Below are 21,448 nucleotides of genomic sequence, written 5' to 3'. Positions count from 1 at the left end.
AAGGGATCCCACCTTGGTTTTGATATAAGTAGTAATGTCACTAGTTTTCCCTACTTAGTAGGTGTTGGCTTTGGGGCTGAGTTTTATTTTCAGTCCAGTGATCGAATTTTAGAATTTGGAGAAAAGTATATGTGAAATACAAATCTTGAACCGGCATTCTTTATTTCCATGGCAGATTATTCCATGTGTCTTCTATTGAAGTTTCAAAGGACATACAAGCACAGATGATTCTTAGCACAATTCATCAAGAATTTAGAAAGACAATTTAATATTTTTGCACACAGTATTTTATGTAGGACAATCTCTGCCACTTAAAAATTAGATGTCCCCCTCGCTGCTGACCCCATCATTATTTTTTTTATTTACAAATATTTTCAGCTGGAAAGGGTGGAGGGCGGGGGGTGGGGGTGAATGGGTGACGGGCACTTAGGGGGGCACTTGACGGGATGAGCACTGGGTGTTATTCTGTGTGTTGGGAAATTGAACACCAATAAAAAATAAATTCATTATTAAAAAAAAAAAAGAAATTCCTGGAAATTTCTACTTACATTTTTCTGTTTTAGACAGAGATCAAACTGACATATCATGACCTATCTGGAGTCATGGTAGGGAGAAAGCTCACTTCCTCTCCTAGGCCACCAGGAATTGACTTGAATGTCATTCTGTGGACACACAGGAATGTCTGGGGCTATTCCTGAGATAGAATTTCAACAACACTCAGAATAACACAAAGTAAAAAGTAATCATGACAAAATCAAATGGTGATATTATCAAATAGTAGTTTGTGAACAATGCCATGTTATCAGGATTGAAGAGGGGTCCTTAGAAACTGGACCAGACCTGGAGATTCTCTCAGAAAACTGCAAGTTATATAGAAATATACTTGATAAAAGAAGGAAAATAACTATGTGACAAAAAATGTCCCATCTCTTGTCTGTTTTGGTAAAATAAAACAAATATTTAAACCTAGCAAAGGGGTTGGTCCAGTTAGTATTTCTGTTTATGAATGGAGAATTTCAACTCCAGGATGACTGGTGTTTTCTCATAGTTTATTTCCATGCCATTTGTATGTCTTAGTGAGTAATCAAAACCAGAATTTCTCAGTTCTTGCTACTCACTGGGGTCCCCAACACAAGCTATTTGATCGAGATGATGGGCCTTGTTGACTGCATACAGATGGACACATAGTAGCCGGTCTAAAACTGAGATTTTGTTGTGGTTTTGCAAAGGTTTGTTGAAAACCAGACTTAGGAAGTGTACCAATTTGTGGAACTCAGTAACTTTATGACCAGGAGGATCCTTGCCCAACGGATGCAGTGGCTGCCATAAGGTTAGAGCTTTGTTCCTGTAATGACATTCCTTAGCCCCTCTGGGTGGGGCTCATCTGGATTCTGACTTGTAGTTGGTCTCTGTGCTTGCTTTTGGCATTTGGTTGAGTAGATGATGTACATGCCTCTCATTAGAAAAATGCCAGCAATAACTGCAAAATAACTCCCATAAACTAAAAACTAGAGAAAAACACATAGAGGTAATTAGACACACATAAAATATGACTATGTCACTGATAATACACAGTGATGATAATTATTTGCTTGGATTATGGGATAACTAAGACCCAGGATATGCACAATACTTTCTTCTTCTATCTTAGAAGAATCAGCTATAAAAATGTAAGAAATTCAGTAACTAAGAATGTGGGCTCTAGAGCCAAGGTTGCTTGGGTTCACACCCCAGCTAACACCAACAATAGTGAAAAAACACTAAATTCCACTGATCCATGTGTTTATGTCTACAGGATAGTGAATGAATTTAGTGAATGCTAGGAATTAATTTTAGATAATGAGGTTACTTCTTACATAACTATCCCCTCCTTTCCCAGATCCATATGTAAAATGTGAAATGGGGCTATTTCAAGGTCCTCAGTGGAGTAGGGAAAAGGAGTTGAGCTCTGCAGTCATGTACCACTTCTAGTCAAATCTCCTAAACCTTGGAACGAATATGATGGCAAGAGGAAGAGCAGACATAGAGGGGACACAATGGCCAGAGTGGCATCTGATGACATGTTAGTAGCCACCGGCAAATGTTACTGAGTATGGTTATTGCTGAAAACCTACTTGGTGTGTTATGATATGATAAGGAAGGAATTGCTTATTTAAAATTTTGCTCAACTAAGCAATTCAAGAAATTAAATACTGCTTGTGGTGAGGTTGAAAAAACCTTTCAGATTACCTAGTTATTCCACATTCCCCCAACTGCCTGAGTAGGAAACTACTTACCTGAATGTTGATTGGCAGGTTGAGTCCTTTCTGATCTACTACGATCACTGTCATAATGGTCTGGATCACCAGGGCCATGAAGGTGTTCATTCCAAACACCAAGGCATAGCGTTCCACACTCAGATTAACCGCGATCTGAAATCTATCATTAAATGTTGAATTACATTCTTTAACAAAATACACATGGGATCCTTACCCTTAAAAGACAGAAAATAAAGAAATGGAGATCAAAGCAGTGTCTTGCTATCAGCCCTTTTTGTCTAAATCTCTTCCAGTTTAGACAAACAGGCAGAGCAAAGAAAGGGAATTAAAAAAATACAATACAGTTGAAGGCTGAATGAAAACACCAGTTAAAGGAAATATGGCACAATTTCTCCTCTTCAATTTAATGCTTCCAGAAATTGAACCTAAATGTTCTGAGTCTTCATAACCTGAGAATATTTGATGGTTTCTGATTATAGATACTCTTTCACAGTGAATTTTTATGAAAATGCAAGCAATGTCCAATTCGTGGAATCATTTGGAGAGTTATTCTCTTTACTGTCAATTGTATCAACAGTTTCAAATTTTGGTGGGTGAGTTATTTATTTTTAGGAAGATCCAGATCATGATTGGTTGTATAATTGAGTGAATCTATAAATAATTTATTCTAATAATTACACAGGTTTTGACACCTTATAACTAATGACTGGCAAATGTATGTTATCTAGAGCTGTTCTGTGGAACAAGGGTAAAAGGCTTTTGGTTCTGAAGATTCTTAAAATGAGAAGAAGTAATGTAATCCTACCTTAACAATGTCCTTGAATTAAAAAGAAGAAACTTAAGAGACATGAGTTTGATTTGTTAAACTGACATATTTCCACTAAAAAAGGTAAACAACCTTATTCTCTTTCATGATCTTTCTCCCAAGCTGCTCATATTTCTGTGGTTTGTCGATTCCTTATCAAACATTTTTCACACATTAAACCTCAGAACTTAATAAAGCTTCTGGCTCTACTTCTTTCATGTGATTTGAAATTCAAATATTTCTTATCTCTTTTGATTAATATCAAAGCACATTTCCTGTAGTCAGCTTTCTCTGCACTTCTATATGAAACAAAACATTTTTCATTGTTAAAAACTGATTTCTGAGCTAGTTTCTTGTAATCGTTGCATCCACTTTTTTCAATATCCAAGTTTTTATAACCCGCTGAGTCTGTTTTGCTTCACACAAATGTATATGTCTGGAATTACACAAACAACTAAATGAAATTAGTGATGAAACCTAAACTTAATCATTCAGAAGCAGATTGCACCCTGCCTCGTTATGGCAAAAAACTTGAAATAAAAATCACAACCCGACAGTGTATCTTTGCTTTTGGTTCATGAACCCATAGAACTTTTTTTTTCTGATGACTTATCTCAGCAACATTCAGAGGGCAAATAGTTAAATGAAAACATGGCTTCATTGTGCCCAATTTAATATGTAGCCAACATTTAATATTGCTATTGATTAAAATACTTCTGAAGTTCTGCAAAGAACTACAGAAATGCTACAGAAGAGAGAACATGGTGTGGGTTTAGGAGTGGAGAGAAATGATTGGTAATACTTACACTGCTATGGTTATAAGAAGCATATAGCTGGACTTGAATATCAGGTAGCCAGCATAGCATGCCCAGATGTCAGTTGTGTAATGCATGAGAAACAGAGAGCCTGCACTGATGATGGAGAAGATCGCTAGAGCCAACTCTCCCAGAAGATCCCAGTTGACTTTCACATAGCCCACTGCAAAGGCAGTCACGGCCCCTGAGAAAGAAACATTAAGGGAGATCCAACACATTGACTGTGCACATGGGATATGCCACCGTACTCTATTTACTCTTATTTATTTATTTATTTATTTATTTATTTATTTATTTTTACCGTGCTCTCTTTAAAAAGTCAAGTCTTAGGCAAATGTACATGATGAATGTATGGATTTCACAAAAATAGCATGTGGATTTATCTTTTTCTCAACCATGTTTTCTGTTGGCTTCTCTCTTTGCCTCCTCCTCTTTCAATCAGGTAGTTGCCACGCTTTTAATTAATATCCATTACATGCCATGCACTGTGCCATGTGGAGAGGCCCGAAAGTTCTTTACCACAGCAGCGTGGGGAGAAACGATCCATAAACCCAGTCACTTGCTACAACATGTGAGGAGCAGGAATAGAGAAGAGTGAAAGGGCTGCTCTGATAGTATACCTGGCCCGTCCCTACTTGCCTTTCTCATTGGTTGTTTATCGTAGTTTTTTTCAATAGGTAACAGATATGTTGCCCTGGATAGAAAATTTTAGTCTTTATTAGTAATCTTAAACTTCTGGTGTCCATCTCAGTGTCTTTGAGATCTAACCCATTTACTTGAGGTTTTCAGTGAACTCAATATTGACTTACAGAATTTAAGAGACTGAATAATTGGCAGTCATTAGGGTTAGCATTTATAGTTCTTTTTAGCAAAATAAAAGGTACTTATGTTTCAAGTTACTGATGTTTGATGAACTTTTCCATGTGTGATCCAGGAAAGAACCAACGCTACAAAGGAAATACCATTCTTTCACCCCACCCTCCCAGAATTTGGAATGTAGAAGAAATAATTTCATAATTTCAGTGAACCAAGTCCAGAGCAGTCCTGGTGTGCAGGAGTAAAGGTGAAGCCTCCCAAAAGAGAGACAATAAGAGAATGGACGCCACTTGAGTTTTCTGAATTTTTTGTAAATGAGGGTGTGGAAATCTCCTACTTCCTAGAAAAAATCTTTAAAGTCTCAGTTGAATTTAAGTTTCCACTTACCAGGATATAAATATTTATTGTAGAGTAAACTTCAAAGGCAGATTTCCTTCTGGTATTAGAATCCTGACTCTTGCATACATTCCACATCTCACTTGAATCTCTTAAGAAAGCTTTTTTTTAGAACTTTTTTAAAAAAGATTTTATTTATTTATTCGAGAGAGAGAGAGAGAGAGAGAGAGAGGCAGAGACACAGCAGAGGGAGAAGCAGGCTCCATGCAGGGAGCCTGATGTGGGACTCGATCCCAGGACTCCAGGATCATGCCCTGGGCTGAAGGCAGGGGCTAAACCGCTGAGCCACCCAGGGATCCCCCCATTTTAAAACTTTTTAGTGTAGAACCTAAGATTGCTAATGGTCGGCACTAGTTAAATCTTCTAGTGGTAATCTGGAAGGCTTGAGGGTTCAATCTATTTTACTAAAATAATGAAAACTCCTTACTTATGTATAAGGTGAGTATTTTTCTTTGTATATAAAAAAACAACCTGAAAGAAGAAGGGGTATTATTAACCCCTTTCCTTTTTTTTAAAATTTTTATTTATTTATGATAGTCACAGAGAGAGAGAGAGAGAGAGAGAGAGAGGCAGAGACATAGGCAGATGGAGAAGCAGGCTCCATGCACCGGGAGCCCGACGTGGGATTCGATCCCGGGTCTCCAGGATCGCGCCCTGGGCCAAAGGCAGGTGCTAAACTGCTGCGCCACCCAGGGATCCCGACCCCTTTCCTAATGATGAATTGGAATCTTAGGAGTTTGCCTAAAATTTAATCATTTGATGCTTAATCCAGAGCTCTTGAATTACTTGCCATAACTCTACCACATTACATACAAATGTCATGGTCCTCTTTTTCTTTCTTCCAGTGCCTTCCATTAAAAATAAAGGTTAATATGCCTTCTTACAGAATTAGCTTACCACCATGGAGCTTAGCAACAAAGACAAAAACATAATGGGGGTAGCCCATCAAGGGAAGATAAATCAATGTTTGCTTACCTCCAAAGGTTGCAATAGCTTCTACTGCCCCATTATAGATAAAAGAACTGTGGGATGGTGCCTTGTAATCCCACAGGATTTGAACATAGTTCAAAATTTGGTTAAAACCTGCTGTAGAGAAGGCCCACCAGAGGGACCAGTAAAAAAGATGCTTTGAGGAGTAGCATTCCTTCAAATCTTGGAACCACTGCACAAAAACACTCAAAATCAAATTTTTAGGCATTGGGCTAATCACCGGAGCACCATCCAGGTTCCCTGAAATGGTAGGTATTTCTGAAGTGGGTATCTCTTCGCCATCTTGTGTGGTAACTTTGGAAGGTTCATCTGACTCTGTATTTTTGTTTGATGGCTTCTGTACCTCTTTGTTGGGTTTTGCATGAAAAAACATGCTCTTCTTAGGCATTGGTAGGAAAAGTGAAAAAAGAAAGGCCACACAGACAGAGGCCAAGGATATGACATTGAGATAAAAGTACGATACGTTGGCCAGGGACACCAGGAGCTGGGCCAGCACGGAGGCCACTGTGTAGGCCACCAGTGTGATGCTCCTGCAGTAGCCACTCACTTTCTGGTAGTGCTCTGGGCTGACTACGCTGTAAATGTAGGCATAGTAGGCCACCTCGGTGGCAGTCACCATCCCATAGAAGAACTCTACAACCTGCATGGTCTTCACTCCCTGGCCAAACAAGAGCAGCAGCCAGGTGATGATGAAGCTGATCCCTTGCAGGATGATGACTGGCTTGTAGCGGACATAGTCAGTGAGGATGAACACGGGGAGCAGCAGCACCAGATAAGAGTATGTCCAAATTGGTAAGATCTCGTTTGTGATCTGTGAGGTTGAAAAATGGATCATGTGACCATGAAGCACCAGGAGGTGAAAGAGATACCTTTTTACGTAGTACATTACTAAGGTGTAGGTGGCTTGCCCAATATCAAACTCTGCATCCAATTGGATAAGATATTCTTCATATTATGGAAAAGCACAAGTGAAAACTGATTTTCTTTCTTTCTTTCTTTCTTTCTTTCTTTCTTTCTTTCTTTCTTTCTTTTTCTTTCTTTTCTTTCTTTCTTTCTTTCTTTCTTTCTTTCTTTCTTTCTTTCTTTCTTTAAGATTATTTGTTTATTTGAGACAGCACACAGAGGGAGAGGGAGAGGAAGAAGCATACTCCCTGCTGAGCAGACAGCCCAACACGGCACTCGATCCCAGGACCCTGAGATCATGACCTGGGTTGAAAGCAGACACTCAACTGACTGAGCCATCCAGGGGCCCCAAGAAAATGGATTTTCAAGGAAAAAAGAGGTCCTCCCCCTTCTTCAAAATAAAACCAATTTATAAATTTATGTGCATCCCAACAGAAGAATATATTTGCTTAATGTGCAATCTGAACTCTCTTAAAGTTAAATAGTATGTACATTTGAGTTAAAGTAGTTAAAAATTATTCAACAGACACTCCTGGGGTTTTTAGTCTCTTAAAAAAATACCATTCCTCTTTTGTTCAAAGATTTTAACATTAGACAAAGGGGCTACAATGTTAGAAGACTCCAACAAACTTTATGTTTATTTGATCCATCACCATGTCAGAAATGTCCACAGTCTAATGAACACATGTGAGGACAGAAAAGAATAAAGAACTTTGCAAAATTGCAAAGTGGGAACAAGTCATGCATTGCATTATCTTCCTGGCCAAATCTCCCAAAGCTTTTCCCCTCCCAATTCTACTGGTTAACCTCTGCTTACTCAATTCTGTCCTCATTTGATGTGGGTATCTCATGGCTATCGTCAGAAATGCAAGGGACCGCAGTGATCATTCCTAGGAAGGAAGGACCGAAGGGGTTGATCTCTGGGGCAGGATGGGTGCAGTGGCAGCACTGTCACACCACACCTGCATTTGTTCTGTTCTGTGCCACTGCTGTAGACAGCAGAGTGATTGCAAAGGCTAGTGGGACTGAGTGGCACCTCTGGGCATAGGTAAGCAAACTGGTCTATAGTGGTCACAGAAGCAGACCCCAGTCGGTTCACTGGCTGATTTAGGACCTGTATTTGTCCTTTGTTTTGTCTCGATTGTGATCGGCTTCCATCTGGAAAAAAATTGGAAACAGAGTTGTCGCAAAGTGATTTTACATCACCACACAACACGCTTGCTTTTCTGTCCGTAGCACCTCATCACCAAATTAACTAGCATCGCTTAGCCTTCTAGGTGAAGGCACACACTCTGTAGTGTCTTCGTGGCTATGGCTGGAGATTATAAAACCAGAGCAGGGTAATTCTCCAGGTGGGTGAGTGCCTTTTCTTGTTGCACTTATTATTAAAAAAGGAGGTGGATCTTTTAAGACAATTTGGCCTTCAGGGGAAGATAGAGCTGAGAGATAAAGCTGTTAAGTCTCACTGGCTGGTAAACAGTTTTTCACAACTGAGTAAGTGTTCTAAAAAAATGATGTGGTTCTTTATCAGATCCTGCTTATACCTCAGCCATCTAAAAGTTTATTAGGACTAGACCCTGTGCCTGGCAGAGATTTTACGTTAGGATTACGTTAGTATAACAGAATCGATGGAGCCCTGAAAATTACCTTGTGTTAAGACTAATGGTAGAGCTCCATAAAAGTTAAAATATGTATTGGACTTTAATATGCTGAGGTTTCCCATTTTTACAAGTGTGAGGAGGGAAGACTAGTTTGAATCATTGTATTAAATGACAAATACTATGAAAATGGATCACCAAGGTTAGTGCGTTAATATCTCAAGTGTGATGAAGCCCTAACCCCACATCTTGTTCAAATCCTGTAAAATTAAACCATGTTAAGATATGTATGGATGTATATTAATTTACCTCTGAGCTGGTCAGGTTTTTATCTGGTCCAGATAAATACGGGATAAGGAAGGGTTCTGAGGGTCTCATCATGGAGAAAAATCCAAATAAGCACAGGATCACAGTAGGATAAATCCAGGAATGACTTGACAAAGTTTTGAAACAATCCATGGCTGATCAAATGGAAACAGAGTCAAAATTAGCTGACATTTAATTACTTTTGGAATCTTGGACATAACGAGAAACGTGTTTCTAAATGTTGTGTGGAAGGATAAAGTTTCCTCTGTCTGCAGCTGAAATGGGAAGGTGAATGATTCATAAGTGTTTTCACATATTCCTTAGGTGCGCCGGTCAAACCCTCGTTAGTCAACAGGCTTCTTACTCATTATTGCTGGGACAGGTTACGCCCCCTTAGTGCTCTCCAGCATAAACATATCCAAATCTTCTCATCCTCTGTAATGAGGTAATGAGTAGTTCCTGATAAATGGTAAACATGGGTTAATTAATGCTTGAAAGGAAGTACAACACGGGCTGGTGCATTACTGGTGTTCATGTGGTAGGTGACATACTTCTAGGAGGTCAAATCCAACTTCACAAGATTTAGTGGCTCAAGTTACTATTTCTTTTAAGATTTTATTTATTCACGACAGACACACAGAGACAGGCAGAGACACAGGCAGAGGGAGAAGTAGGCTCCATGTAGGAGCCTGATGTGGGACTCGATCCCTGGTCTCCAGGATCACGCCCTGAGCTGAAGGCAGACATTCAACCGCTGAGCCACCCAGACATCCCTCAAGTTACTATTAATTCATCTGCCATAGTATTTTGTATTGTGACCCTGAAATCTTTAACACACTGAATGGCCTGTTTATTTACACATTTATCTCCCCATTAGACCATCCCTTACTTTTGTGGTTGCTTGACACATAGTACGCATCCAAAATACTTTTGTTAGGTGTCTCTAACCTGAGAATTTATAATTTCTCAGTTAAAAAAAAATTAAGCCAGATGAAGAATCGACTGGCCATTTTGTCCTATTTCCCCTCTGTTCGAGACTCATGCTTAGTCTGTGTTGGGAACGAAAGGCACCAGTTTGTAGGTTGCTACACTGCTCTTCATTAAGATTGGGCCCATTTCTTCCATTGGTCTGCAACTTCACACCACTCAGTGGGGGCAGGGAGCTGATTAACAATAGTTCATGCTTTGTTTCGAAGCCACAAGTGTAATTGCTTGAAATTCAAACTTCAGACAAGAAGTCCAATGGTGAATCTGCCACAGGAAAATCCCCTCTGATTCCTTCATATTGGGGATCCAGTCTACTTACAAAGTGTCCACATTTTTGGAAGCCTTGGATGGGGAAGCTAACTTGCTGTATGATGCTTTTCTGTATATTATCTAGTTTATTAACTCCTAATAATAACTGTAAAAATATATACCACTTTCCCAAATTCCCAGGTGAGCATATGGGACATCCAAGGTATCCTACAACTGGCTTCAAACCACCCAGTCAAGATCTGAATCCACATATCTCTGATGTCCATCTGGATCCCTTTCCCTGCTCCACTCTGCCTCATTCTGGTAGCCCTAATGACAACCTTTCCTCGCAGTGAGGGAAGAAAGTATTTTCATGAACACATTCATCCTAAAGATTATGACTAACTACATAGAGCCAATTATAGTTTGAAAGTGGGCCCAAGAGAGGGAAAGTGATGCTCACTCCAGCAGAGCAAGTCACTGGGTGCAATTCCAGGTATCCAGGAAGACGAACTTTGCTAGGGGCTAGGGAGGTGGGTAGGTCTTGCAGAAGGAAGAGGATGAAGGTCAAACTTCACCGCTGAGAGCTAGTAAAGCTTTGTTTGCATTTCCAGAGTGTACTGCTGGCTGCATCAGGAGAAGGCCAGGGAGGCCCTTAACTCTACAAATGCCTTGCAGTTCAGTTGTGCATCTGTAAAAGGGGGTAATGACGTTAACTGTGTAGGCTTTCTGTGAGTACCGAGTGCCTTGACTGATATCTGGAAAGGACCTGGTGCCATGTTGGGCATAGCACCGCTGCTCAAACACATGGCACTTCTCTTCCCTTTCCTCTCTTCATGTTGGAGGATCCACAGTGATTCTGGCTTAATGAGGAGAAAATGAGAGAATGTGTCTGGCCTTAGCTGCAAACAACCGGGAAATATCTGGGGGGCTCACACCTGTATCCTAGGATATACTGGGCTTCCTTTCCTCACTCCTTTTCTAGCCTCCTCCCCACAGAAACAAACACATGCTCCAAAGCTAGGTTTTCTGCTAGAGGAAATAAGAGAAGACATCTAACCCAACATTAGCAGGAATCCTTTAGTCCAGACAACAGCAGGAGCAACCAGACCCTTTCTGAGGCCATGTCTTGCTTGGTGTCTCTTCTTCCTCCTGCAGGGCTCCAGCCCTTGTCGCTGCCTGCTGGGAGACTTCTACACTGGCAAATATTTGGCTGTTCTTTCACCTGCCCCGACTCGAGGTCTCCTAGGCATCTAGCACTTGCCTCATTTCCTAATCCTTCCTTACTCTGTGTGGACTTGACTTATGTATCAGATCCCCTGGGAACTGGGAGAAATATGGGCTCCCCGACTCCATCCCTAACGTGTGGTTCAGTAGGTATGGGGGCCAGGAAGTCTGCATTCATGCAGAGTGTGATTCTGACACATGATGCCCAAGGACCACTTGTCCCTCTCTCACCCTCTGGACAAACTGGCTCCATGCCACGGCCTTGGATCTTAACAGGGTGGAGAGGGAAGTGGATGGAAATTGTCCAGGGAGCTTTTGCAAAATTACACGTAGACATGCAGCCCTGAAATTCTTTTCTGGTTCTCTAGGCCCTGAAGAGTCCAGGTCAGGTGATGGAAAGATCATCAGGTGACTCTGATGTTTTGGGTAGATGTCTCAGACCGTCAGCCCCAACCCACTAACCTCTTCATGTGCACACATCACTCCCTGTCTGTGACCCATTCTGGCCCAGTTAGCTGAAAACCTTTTCCTGTAGGTGCCCTGGAGTGTCTGTGTCTAGCACTGAATAAATACCAGGGGTCTGGCTTCTTTAGTTACTGGCACACGGGTATCTGAAATTCTCCAGCTCAGCATGGCCTTTCACCCACTCTCTGAAGGCAGTAATTTTTTTTCTTACTTGTGAAAGATCCTGCCAACTCACACAGATAAAATGAGAGCAACCTATCAGCTATTGTCGGCTTGGCTCCTGCCTTACACCAAGTACTGTATTAGTTACTGTATAACGTTATTGTCTCTGATCCTTAGAACAATCCTAATTATATATATTTACCTATAATTATATATCTTACAGAATATATACAGATGCTATTATTTAAATAATTAAAATTATTAAATATGGTTCTATTAAATAAATATGAATATAATTATATGATATAATAATATATTTATCATATTTAATATTACATATAGTTGACCTTTGACCAACAGGTGTGAATTGCATGGGTCCCCTTATAGGTGGATTTTTTCTGGATAAATACAGTACAGTACTATAAATCTGTTTTCTCTTCCTTATGATTTTCTTCTCTAGCTTATTTTATTGGAAGAATACAGTATATAATGCATATAACATATGAAATATGTGTTAATTAACTGTTATCAGTAGGCTTCTGGTCAACAGTAGGTGATTAGTAGTTACGTTTTGGGGGAGTCAAAAGACAAATGTGGATTTTCAACCGTGCAGGGGTTGGCATCACTAATCTCTATGTTGTTCAAGGATCGATGGCAATTACATATTTTTTATATGTATCTAAAATGTCCCCAATTTCTCAGACATGGGAACGGAGCCTCCTCAAAGCTCATGGGCACTCAGCTAGGCAAGGTTAAGATTGAGGTCAGGGTCAGGTCTGTTGGCGCCAGGTTTATGCCTTCCCTCTACGCGGATGAGTAGATGGGTCCGACTTCTCTGGCACCATTCCCACCTCCTGGACATTTTCCTCACCAGCCATCCCATAGGCACCGTCAGCATGGCCTCTAGGTTTCAAACCCAACAATCCCTGCCCAAATAATTCTCTCCCTACTAGAGAAACCTCTGGCTAATGGGGTCATGAAGCTTGGAAGCATTGATCATCACTTTTTATTTTTATCTTATTGAGGAGATGCTACTCTTATCTGTCACATGACTATAACGATGATAATCAAATTACACAATCCATAATTTCTACATTTGAAAATTATTTTTTCCTTGACAGTTTTGTGAGGTAGGTAGATAGAGAAGATGGTATTTCCTCATTTTTTGGATGAGGAAATTGAGGGCCACAGGCAGTATTATGTGTGCAGGTTTTCACCCGGATTTGAACTCAGTTTTTTCAATTCCAAGTTCAGAAATCTTTCCTCTGTGTTGAGAGTGCCTGGTCAGACCCTCAAGCATCCAATTCCCCTTTATTTTAGAATAATGTTTTTCAGATTGTGAGTGTCAACAAAATTTAGTGGGTTGCAAACAGGATTTTTTTAAATGTCCTGTTTGCAGATAAAATATATTAAGAATCAAAATGCACTGCAGAATCAGGCTATGTTTTTTTCTGAGCTTTGTTTGGATTATCAATATAGAAATATACAAAAATGGTCACATCGTAAATTATGTCTTTCTCTGGGACACAGTCATGGAGTTAGAAATTGCAGAGGAAAGTGGTGCCTGGATGGCTCAGTCGGTTAAGTATCCAAATCCTGATTTCAGCTTAGGTCATGATCTCAGGGTTGTGAGATCGAGCCCTGCATCTGCCTCTGCACTGGCTGTGGAGCCTGCTTAAGACTCTTTCTCTCCCTCTCCCCCCATTGACACACACTCTCTTTCTAGCTCTCTAAGAAAAAAAGAAAAGAAAAAAGAAGTTGCAGAGGAAGATATAGGATTGAATATTTACTCACGTCTCTCCTAAGCACACCTGTTAGGGTCATCATAGGATACCTGTTCCGTCTGGGAGGGCCTCCAGGCTTCATGGCAAAGCACCATTCTAGAAAAGACTGTCCTTTTGCTACTTTTCCATTTATTATTATTTTTGACCTTGTAATATTATCCTCATCCTAGAAAGTACTCTAAACCTTCCCTCACTTCATTGACTCTAACTCAAGGACATGAATTGGATGGATTTTCTGACTTGACACTTCTGAAAGTTAGATGTTGATCTTTCCCCCCTTTCTGTGCTTTCCAAAGAAGACAATCCTCTTAAAAAGTTGCTCCTGTAGTAGTAATTCTCACCTATTACTCGTATGCTCCATTACATGGAGCACATGTTCTTGTGCTCCATTTTTAAAAAGGCACAAGAACATTATATGGGCAGTTGGTCAAAAGAAAATACAATAAAAGAATGTTCTCCGAACAAAAGTCAGCTTATTGTGCTATCATGACTTGAAATCTACAGTGAAAACGCCAGAAACAACCAGAAAGCTGAATGAATCAGCTGCTCCTTCTGGAGGAGACTTGGAGCAGTAACTAGATTTACCACAGAGCTTACCTCAGTGGGTCGGCTGGGTGGTGTAGGAGAGCTCTTTGGAGGGAGAGCTGTAGCCAACAGGAGCAGCTGGAGGAAAAGAACGCTGGGCATTAGCTTCTGCTTCACTCCCAGGCAACAGTGGCCCCAGGCAGGGTGCAGTCTCCCTGCTTGGCCTGCCCAGGGTCTAGAGAGCACCTACTTCTGACCCAGTTACACCACCTGCACACATGCAGCGCATATGGCCCCAGTAATAAATGGCACGTGCACTGCTGGCCTCCCCATATGACCTTGCATAAGCTCTGGGGAACACAAACACCTTTGCACTGGGAAGTGACCTATCTAAATTACTTGGGAAATAACGTGTTCTGTTCTCTTTTTGATGGCTGAGAAAATAATGGAGATTTTTCATTAAAATTCATCAGGGACCCTTTAGCAAGTCTCTGGTCGCTTCTCTCAATCCTTACCTGCAGTTTATTTCTGGAAGGCCACATATTTTTAGTGCCGCTTCCTTTTCTCTGGTTAGTGTATCTAAACCAACTTTGTTTTAAGACACTCATAGACTCATCTCCATCTCCTAAAAAATGTAAGGTTTACTTGTGTTTCAGCTATGACTGGGGTGGGCTGGGGTGGCTTCTCATTGTTTTTGTTTTTATCTTCCTTGGAACAAATTCTTATTATGCATTTCTAGTCTCTTGCTATCAGAGTTCAAGTTTTCATCTCCTCTTTCACTCCAAGTCTTAGCATATTATTGATTTTTTCCCCATTTTTATCATTCTTTAAGCATTTCTAGTCTCTTGCTATCAGAGTTCAAGTTTTCATCTCCTCTTTCACTCCAATTCTTAGCATATTATTGACTTTTTCCCATTTTTATCATTCTTTAACTACATCTTTAAATCTTTCCAACTGGCTTCAGGTCAATGTCTTTTCCATATGATTCTGCATAGCTTTAATAATCATCACAAGTATTCTTTGATTTATAATAGCCCTGAAATGCCTAGTTTTCTTATGTTGGCTGCAGGAGAAATTCATTTATCATCATAATTCTATGGTATAGGGAAAAGGAAACTTTATTTTTATTGTTGCCAGGATCCCCATTTGGACTGAGTTGCAAGGTAAACCTAGAACCTACATTTCCTGGTTGCTGAAGTCTACAGCCATCCCCTTGGCTGTATTTCCTTCAGTTAACTAACTTAGAGACTCATTGTGTGAACTAAACCTTTTCCGTATTTGTGCACATAAATATTTTCTCATGCATTGCTCATCTATGCCCTGAAGAACCAGACTGGGCACGTGCCAATGTGGACCTTATCTAACTCACAAGCACTGACAGTATCCTATTTCCTAAACAATAGGCTATACATATGTACTGGTAAGTGTGGTCACAAATATTTCTAAGTATATATTTACACTGGTGCAGAATAGGCAATGATAATAAATAATAAACAATAATACAAAGCAAGAACTGTAGAAACTGGTACAAGTTGGTGAGCCTTCTCTCTCCTTGAGACCTGAGTAGACTTCTCTAGCTAGGGGGACCTTTGGGGACCAAATTCTTCCACACACTCTGAGAAGATGGGATTCTCCTCCCACAATGGAAGCCTTTAGAGCTGTGGGTTCCTTGATGCAGGGGACAAGATGATGTAGTCAAAGCAAAGACCATTCCCAAACCTGGTTTTCCAAAGGTTCCAGAGAGCCTAGAGTATCAGGACCTAGTCAGTGGAAAGGAATCATTTTTATCAACTCCTTTTCCATGTTTGTTTAGAAGACACTGCCAGAAGTAATTGAGGTGCTAATAAATCTGGAGAAAATTATCCGGAATCTCCAGTCTCCACCCAATTCCTGTCCAATCCTCCCTACTAAACATTCCAGTCATCTCAGAGAGGGTGCCTGACCATGCAAACCGCATCTGAGAATGGGCTGGCCTCATTTTCACATTATTCTCTAGAATCTTTACTTCAGTCAAAACATCAGTTTCAAATAACAGAGCATCAGGTTGGTAAATTAAAATAATCATGAATCTCATCATCTCAAAATGGCAAAGGACTTGGAGAGCTGGTCAAGAGATACAACATTTGCAATGGGTTTTCTCCCCAAGGTCCAAGGCCCCTTTAAAAACAGAGTGATGGCCAGCATTTGTTCCATTTTCCCAAAACTCACCTTTCAGGTTTTTCAACACTGCTGGAGCCAAGCCCCTCACCAGACAGAAGCAAACCCAAAGTCTGATGACTGAAAACTGAAATATATGCTTGTCACGGACAGCAAAGTATAACATCTAGTTATGCCTCTCAAACTACTTACTGCTCACATAGAAGAGACTAGAACTTTGAGTGAAACATCCATGTAAAGCAAGGAGCTGCAGTATGCGTAAGTCAAGGTACGCTGATGCTGGAGGGAGGCACATTCCAGGGAATTGCTTAATTATCAGTCCTCTATTGCAAAATCAGGATCAGAGGATGGTTTCACCAATTTCTAGAGAGCTATTGTATTTTAGCCCTCATCTTATTTAAAGGGCATTTCCCTGACCTCTACCTCACTTTATACACAAAAACTGTTCTGACACAATCAACTCTACGAACCATAAAAGTATCGTCTAGAAGAAAACAGATCACTATGAACATAGGCATTGAAAACCCTGTCACTGAACTGATAAAAAGGACTCAAAAGAAAATAAACCAATAAATTGGATTTTATCAAAAAACCGTTATCTGCTTATCAAGAGATACCATTAGGAAAATGAAAAGGAAAATCACAAGAACACTCTACAACCGCTAGAATGCCTAAGCACAAAAAACCTAGCAAACCAAATGTTGGGAACGACTTAGAATTTGTACGCACTGCTTGTGGGAAAGTAAAATGATACCAACACCACTTTGGAAAACCATTTGGCACTCTAGTCAAGAAAATTCATAAACTCACAATGGTGAAAAAAAAAAAAACAGGAAGCAACTGAAATGTCCAATAAGAAGGGAACGAATAAACAATATCATATATTTAAGTAATGAATACTGATTTTTATCAGCAATAAAAAGGAAAGCACTATTGCAAAACTTGGGTGAATATTTAAAGAGTGATGCTCTGCCAAAGACTCCAGACACAAAACTGTGATTCCATTAATGTATGTAAAGTCCTAAAACCAGCAGAACTACTCTGCTGTGATGGAAACTGGATAAGAATTTGCCCAGGGTAGGAGACAGGGGAGGAACCGACTGTAGTAGGGCACGAGAGAACTTTCTGGAATGATGGAATATCCTATATCTTGATGAGACATAGATACATGGGTGTACACCTTTATAAATGCTCAAACTTAAAATCCATACTTCATATTCTATGTAAATTCTACTTCAAGCAAAACCAAAACAAAAACAAACCCCATTCTATTCCACCTCCCCATCCCCTACTCCTTAAAAGCAATTCACTGTGTGGGACTCTATGCAGCCCTGGACTTTTCTTACTGTTGGAAGCACTAAGGGTTTTCCAAATTCTACATGGCACGATGTGAAAACAGAACAGCATCTCTCTAACTGGGTCTGTCCTAGAAGATTTAGAACAGAAACTGTGCCCACAAATCAAAGCTAGGACAAACTAACAAAACTGGGAAGTCTGGCCACATGTAACATTCTTCGAAATAATACAGAGAGAATCAGAGTTACCTGCGCCTTTCGTGTTCTGAGTTTATTTCTCTCTAGAACTGAGTCCAGTTTCCTGCCTTCAGATCCAACTCCTGCTCCTTCCTGATGTCCCCTGCTGGGAGTCCCTGTCACAATACCCCTCCCTCTCCTTGGAGTCTGGAGTCCTTCAGAACTGAGCTGTCAAGAGCAATGGCTTTATACACTAAAGCCCACCCCCTTCTGAGGGCTTACAACACCTCTTCCGCAGCCACCCTCTTCTGGAATCTCATTAGAAAAAAAAAAAATAGAGAAACAGATCTTTGTGAAAGAAACACAGACAGGGAGGTAAACATACCAAAAACATTTTTTTTCCCTGAATGTTAGAATTAAAATAATCTAGTTTTTTCTCAAAGTTTGTATTAAGGGACTTAGAATCTCAGAAAACTGGGAAGTAGTCCTATTACCTACCAACCACTCATAAGCCCCCTCTCCACAAAAAACAAAACAAAACAAAAACAAAACACAAACAACAACAACAAAAAACCATGACAAAAGCAAACACTAGAGAACCTTTGCTGAAATGAAGCTTTCTACACAACTTCAAAAAGTATGAATTAGGTTACCTATTCAACACGCTGGCCAGAATAGTTCTCCTTTTGGTCAAAACCACCACAAGAGTAGATACAAGATCTTTAAAACACTTCAGATTCCATTTTGTCATCTATGGCATCATTCTTTTTGGCTGGTGTGAAACATTTGCTGATGAATTAATCACCTTTTCTAGGCTGTTTCTTCTCTGTATGTCTTTGATTAGATCGATCTAGCCTCAGGTGTGGCTCAAGGAATAAAACCAGTAGACAGCTGATAGGGAAAGTCAACTGACCAACCACAGAAATGTCATGTAGGTAACTAGTCCGATGCAAGGGGTATGTGGACTCAGGCAGGAAAACATTTGTGCTTCAGGGGAAAAAACAAAAACAAAAACAAAAACAAAAAAACAGAAACAAAAAAACAACCTGCATTGTTTGAGTTATTTTACAACTATATAAATTGTAGTGACCAATGGCAATATGAAAGAATTCTTGTCTACAGACATGCAAAGGAATTCTATCCAATGAGGGGACAGCCCTGTGCCCCCACCCCCACAGAAGACCAGTTTTACCTCTATTTCAATATTCCTGATCTATAAATATACCCATTCTTTGGGTTCTCCTTTGACCAGGTTGTAATGGCCTTACCAGTTTCCTCATTGATGAGTTAACAAGACCTCTAACACATGATCATATTTATATCTGTGTGTCCGTCATCACTTTATCTTTTCCCCCAAACCATCCTTTAATACTTGTTATCATTTGTCATGTCTCTAGCCTAGCCAAATGGCTTCCAATTTATTCCTCTGAACTTAAATGACTTGTCAATAGTTGTTAATTATGGAATATGCTATTTAAAATGTTGACATCTTACTGCAGACTTTCCCAGCTTTAGGCTCTCCCCACCCCCGCCTCTCTCCAGGTTTGAGTGTGTGGTGTCCAGTGTGGCTTGGTGGAAAGAATGAAACTTTGGAGTTGGAAGCTTCAATTCCTTCTAGTCCTACCCCGATTGCAGCAAGTTGCTAACCTCCTGAATTTGGCTCATAAAATGTGGATAACTGTACCCACCTCACAAAGTTATCTCAGGAACTGCTCAATCTGGTTCTAGGCACATAGTAGTTGCTCAATAAAGCTTCTTTCCCATCTGTGTCCTGGAAGCACATGTAGTAAATTCAACCAGAATGAATACAGCTGGGCACTCATAGTTCAGAGAGGGTCACTTCAGAAAAAGCACAAGGTAAATAATTTCATTTAAATTCATGTGACTATTTATCTTTGAATTACAATTACCATTACCCAACTTTGAGAAACCACTGATGATCTCTGACCAATAATGACTGAGCAAACCTCGTATTTTTGACCATTTCTGCCCCTTCTAAGGCAGTATGAAGAAAAACATATTCGAAAGTTAGTTATGTTTGGGTCTATTTAGAATATGTACTTTCATAAAAACACAGATTTTTGCCTTAGGAGATACAAATGTGTTCCATCCAGTCTTGGTAGCGGCAAAACAGCTCAGTATGAGTATTTGTAGAAAATATTTTCTTCGCCCTTTACAAAGTTCAAGCACTCCACATCCTCACATGTTTTGCACATTGACATCAGCAGCAGTGATTTGCCAAATAACTGTTCTACGTGTTATTTGATGAATTAGGTTTCCTCTCCAGAAATATCACTGTAAGGTACGGCTGTGTTTTCCTTTATTTTTATTTATTTTTATTTTTATTTTTTTGTGTTTTCCTTTAATCCCAATTAAGGGAGGCCTCAGTCTCCCAGGCCTCTTCACTTCAAAGTCCCTTCTCTTTTTCCCCACCGGGGCCTTTCTTCCTTCCATTCTTGTTTTTGTTTGTTTGTTTGTTTTTATTGAAGTTCGATTTGCCAACATATACCACCCAGTGCTCATCCCACCCAGTGCCCTCCTCAGTGCTGTCACCAAGTTACACCCCCCCCCCACCTCCCCTTCCACAACCCTTTGTGTTTCCCAGAGTTAGGAGTCTCTCATGGTTTGTCTCCTTCTCTAATTTTCCCCCCACCCAGTTCCCCTCCCTTCCCTTATAATCTTTTTCACTATTTCTTATATTCCCGGTATGAGTGTAACCGTATGATGATTGTCCTTCTCCCATGGACTTACTTCTTGGATTGGGATTTAGAACCCTGGGCCCAAGCTTCTTTTCAGTTGTGATCTGTGCACGTGGGCGTCACCAAGGGGGATGCTGGTCCTTTACCAGAGTCGTGGTCTCATTTACTCGACTTTGCAGACGGCTGAGAGCGAGAGTCTCCCCAGTTTAGGGGGGCGAGCCTCACCCCGGCAGGCGGGAGAGCGCAGGGGCCGCAGAGCCAGGCCGCCCGTCCCGGGGCGCGCGATGGAATCCAGGCAGGTCCCGACCCGCCCGCTGCCGCGCAGAGCGCGCCCCGCCCGCGCAGCCCAACCCGGAGACTGGGGAGGGCGGGAGGAGGGGTGGGGGTGGGGGTGGGGGTGGGGGTAGGGGTCGTGGTGTTCCTGCCGGACCTCGCCCCCCGCAGCTAGTCTTACCTAGAGGAGGGGGTATCTGCTCGCCGGGTCGCTCCCGGGGGAGAACAGGTGCAGCCCGGCGCTGAAGGTAGCCGCGCACCTGGCCCCGAGGCCCCGCCCCACCGATTTGCATATGCTAATCACCGGCCTCCCGAGCCTTTAGCACCTTTAACGCAAGGAGACAATTCCAGGTCCGTGGGCCGACCGGGGAAGGTACCCTGTGTACCGCACCCGAAAGGAGCAACCAAAAGTAATAACCTGATACCTCAATGTGATGAAGCAGGATGGACCGGATACGGTGTGCATCTATTTATGAATATGTCCTTGCCCATAAGTCCATTTCCTTTTCCCAAAAACTTGCGAGAGAGGTACAGTCAAAAAGCCCATTTTGCACTGAAGAA

General features: G+C 41.0%; 1 protein-coding gene across 5 annotated transcripts; it reads right to left on the bottom strand.

The window, feature by feature from the left end:
* Positions 1-145: 145 nt before the first annotated feature.
* SLC19A3 (solute carrier family 19 member 3) lies at positions 146-21,230 on the bottom strand. Of its 5 annotated transcripts, XM_072719328.1 has the most exons (9): positions 21,069-21,230; positions 20,667-20,797; positions 19,604-19,754; positions 14,359-14,424; positions 8,891-9,042; positions 6,066-6,891; positions 3,870-4,062; positions 2,277-2,418; positions 146-1,508 (listed from the first exon to the last, which is right to left on the bottom strand). In XM_072719328.1, exons 5-9 carry the CDS (start codon positions 9,038-9,040, stop codon positions 1,332-1,334), a joined length of 1,488 nt encoding a protein of 495 aa, XP_072575429.1. In that variant the 5' UTR covers positions 9,041-9,042; positions 14,359-14,424; positions 19,604-19,754; positions 20,667-20,797; positions 21,069-21,230; the 3' UTR covers positions 146-1,331. The 5 variants fall into 5 exon arrangements, with proteins under 5 accessions (XP_072575429.1, XP_072575430.1, XP_025862103.2 ...); XM_072719329.1 differs by lacking the exon at positions 20,667-20,797 and having other exon boundaries at positions 21,069-21,149; XM_026006318.2 differs by lacking the exon at positions 21,069-21,230 and having other exon boundaries at positions 20,667-20,927.
* Positions 21,231-21,448: the final 218 nt, after the last annotated feature.

Source organism: Vulpes vulpes, chromosome 9, assembly GCF_048418805.1.
Source record: "Vulpes vulpes isolate BD-2025 chromosome 9, VulVul3, whole genome shotgun sequence".
Classification (NCBI taxonomy): domain Eukaryota; kingdom Metazoa; phylum Chordata; class Mammalia; order Carnivora; family Canidae; genus Vulpes; species Vulpes vulpes.
Note: the sequence above shows the minus strand (reverse complement) of the source record. Positions and strands in the feature narration are given on the sequence as shown.

Excerpts from the sequence above, each read along its gene's own strand:
- SLC19A3 (XM_072719328.1), bottom strand. The coding sequence starts at position 9,040 with ATGGATTGTTTCAAAACTTTGTCAAGTCATTCCTGGATTTATCCTACT. Across the intron at positions 4,063-6,065 it reads AGCTATTGCAACCTTTGGAG|GGGCCGTGACTGCCTTTGCA; the intron begins GTAAGCAAACAT and ends TTTCTTTCTCAG. Across the intron at positions 2,419-3,869 it reads CTTCTTATAACCATAGCAGT|ATTTCAGATCGCGGTTAATC; the intron begins GTAAGTATTACC and ends ATTTAATGATAG.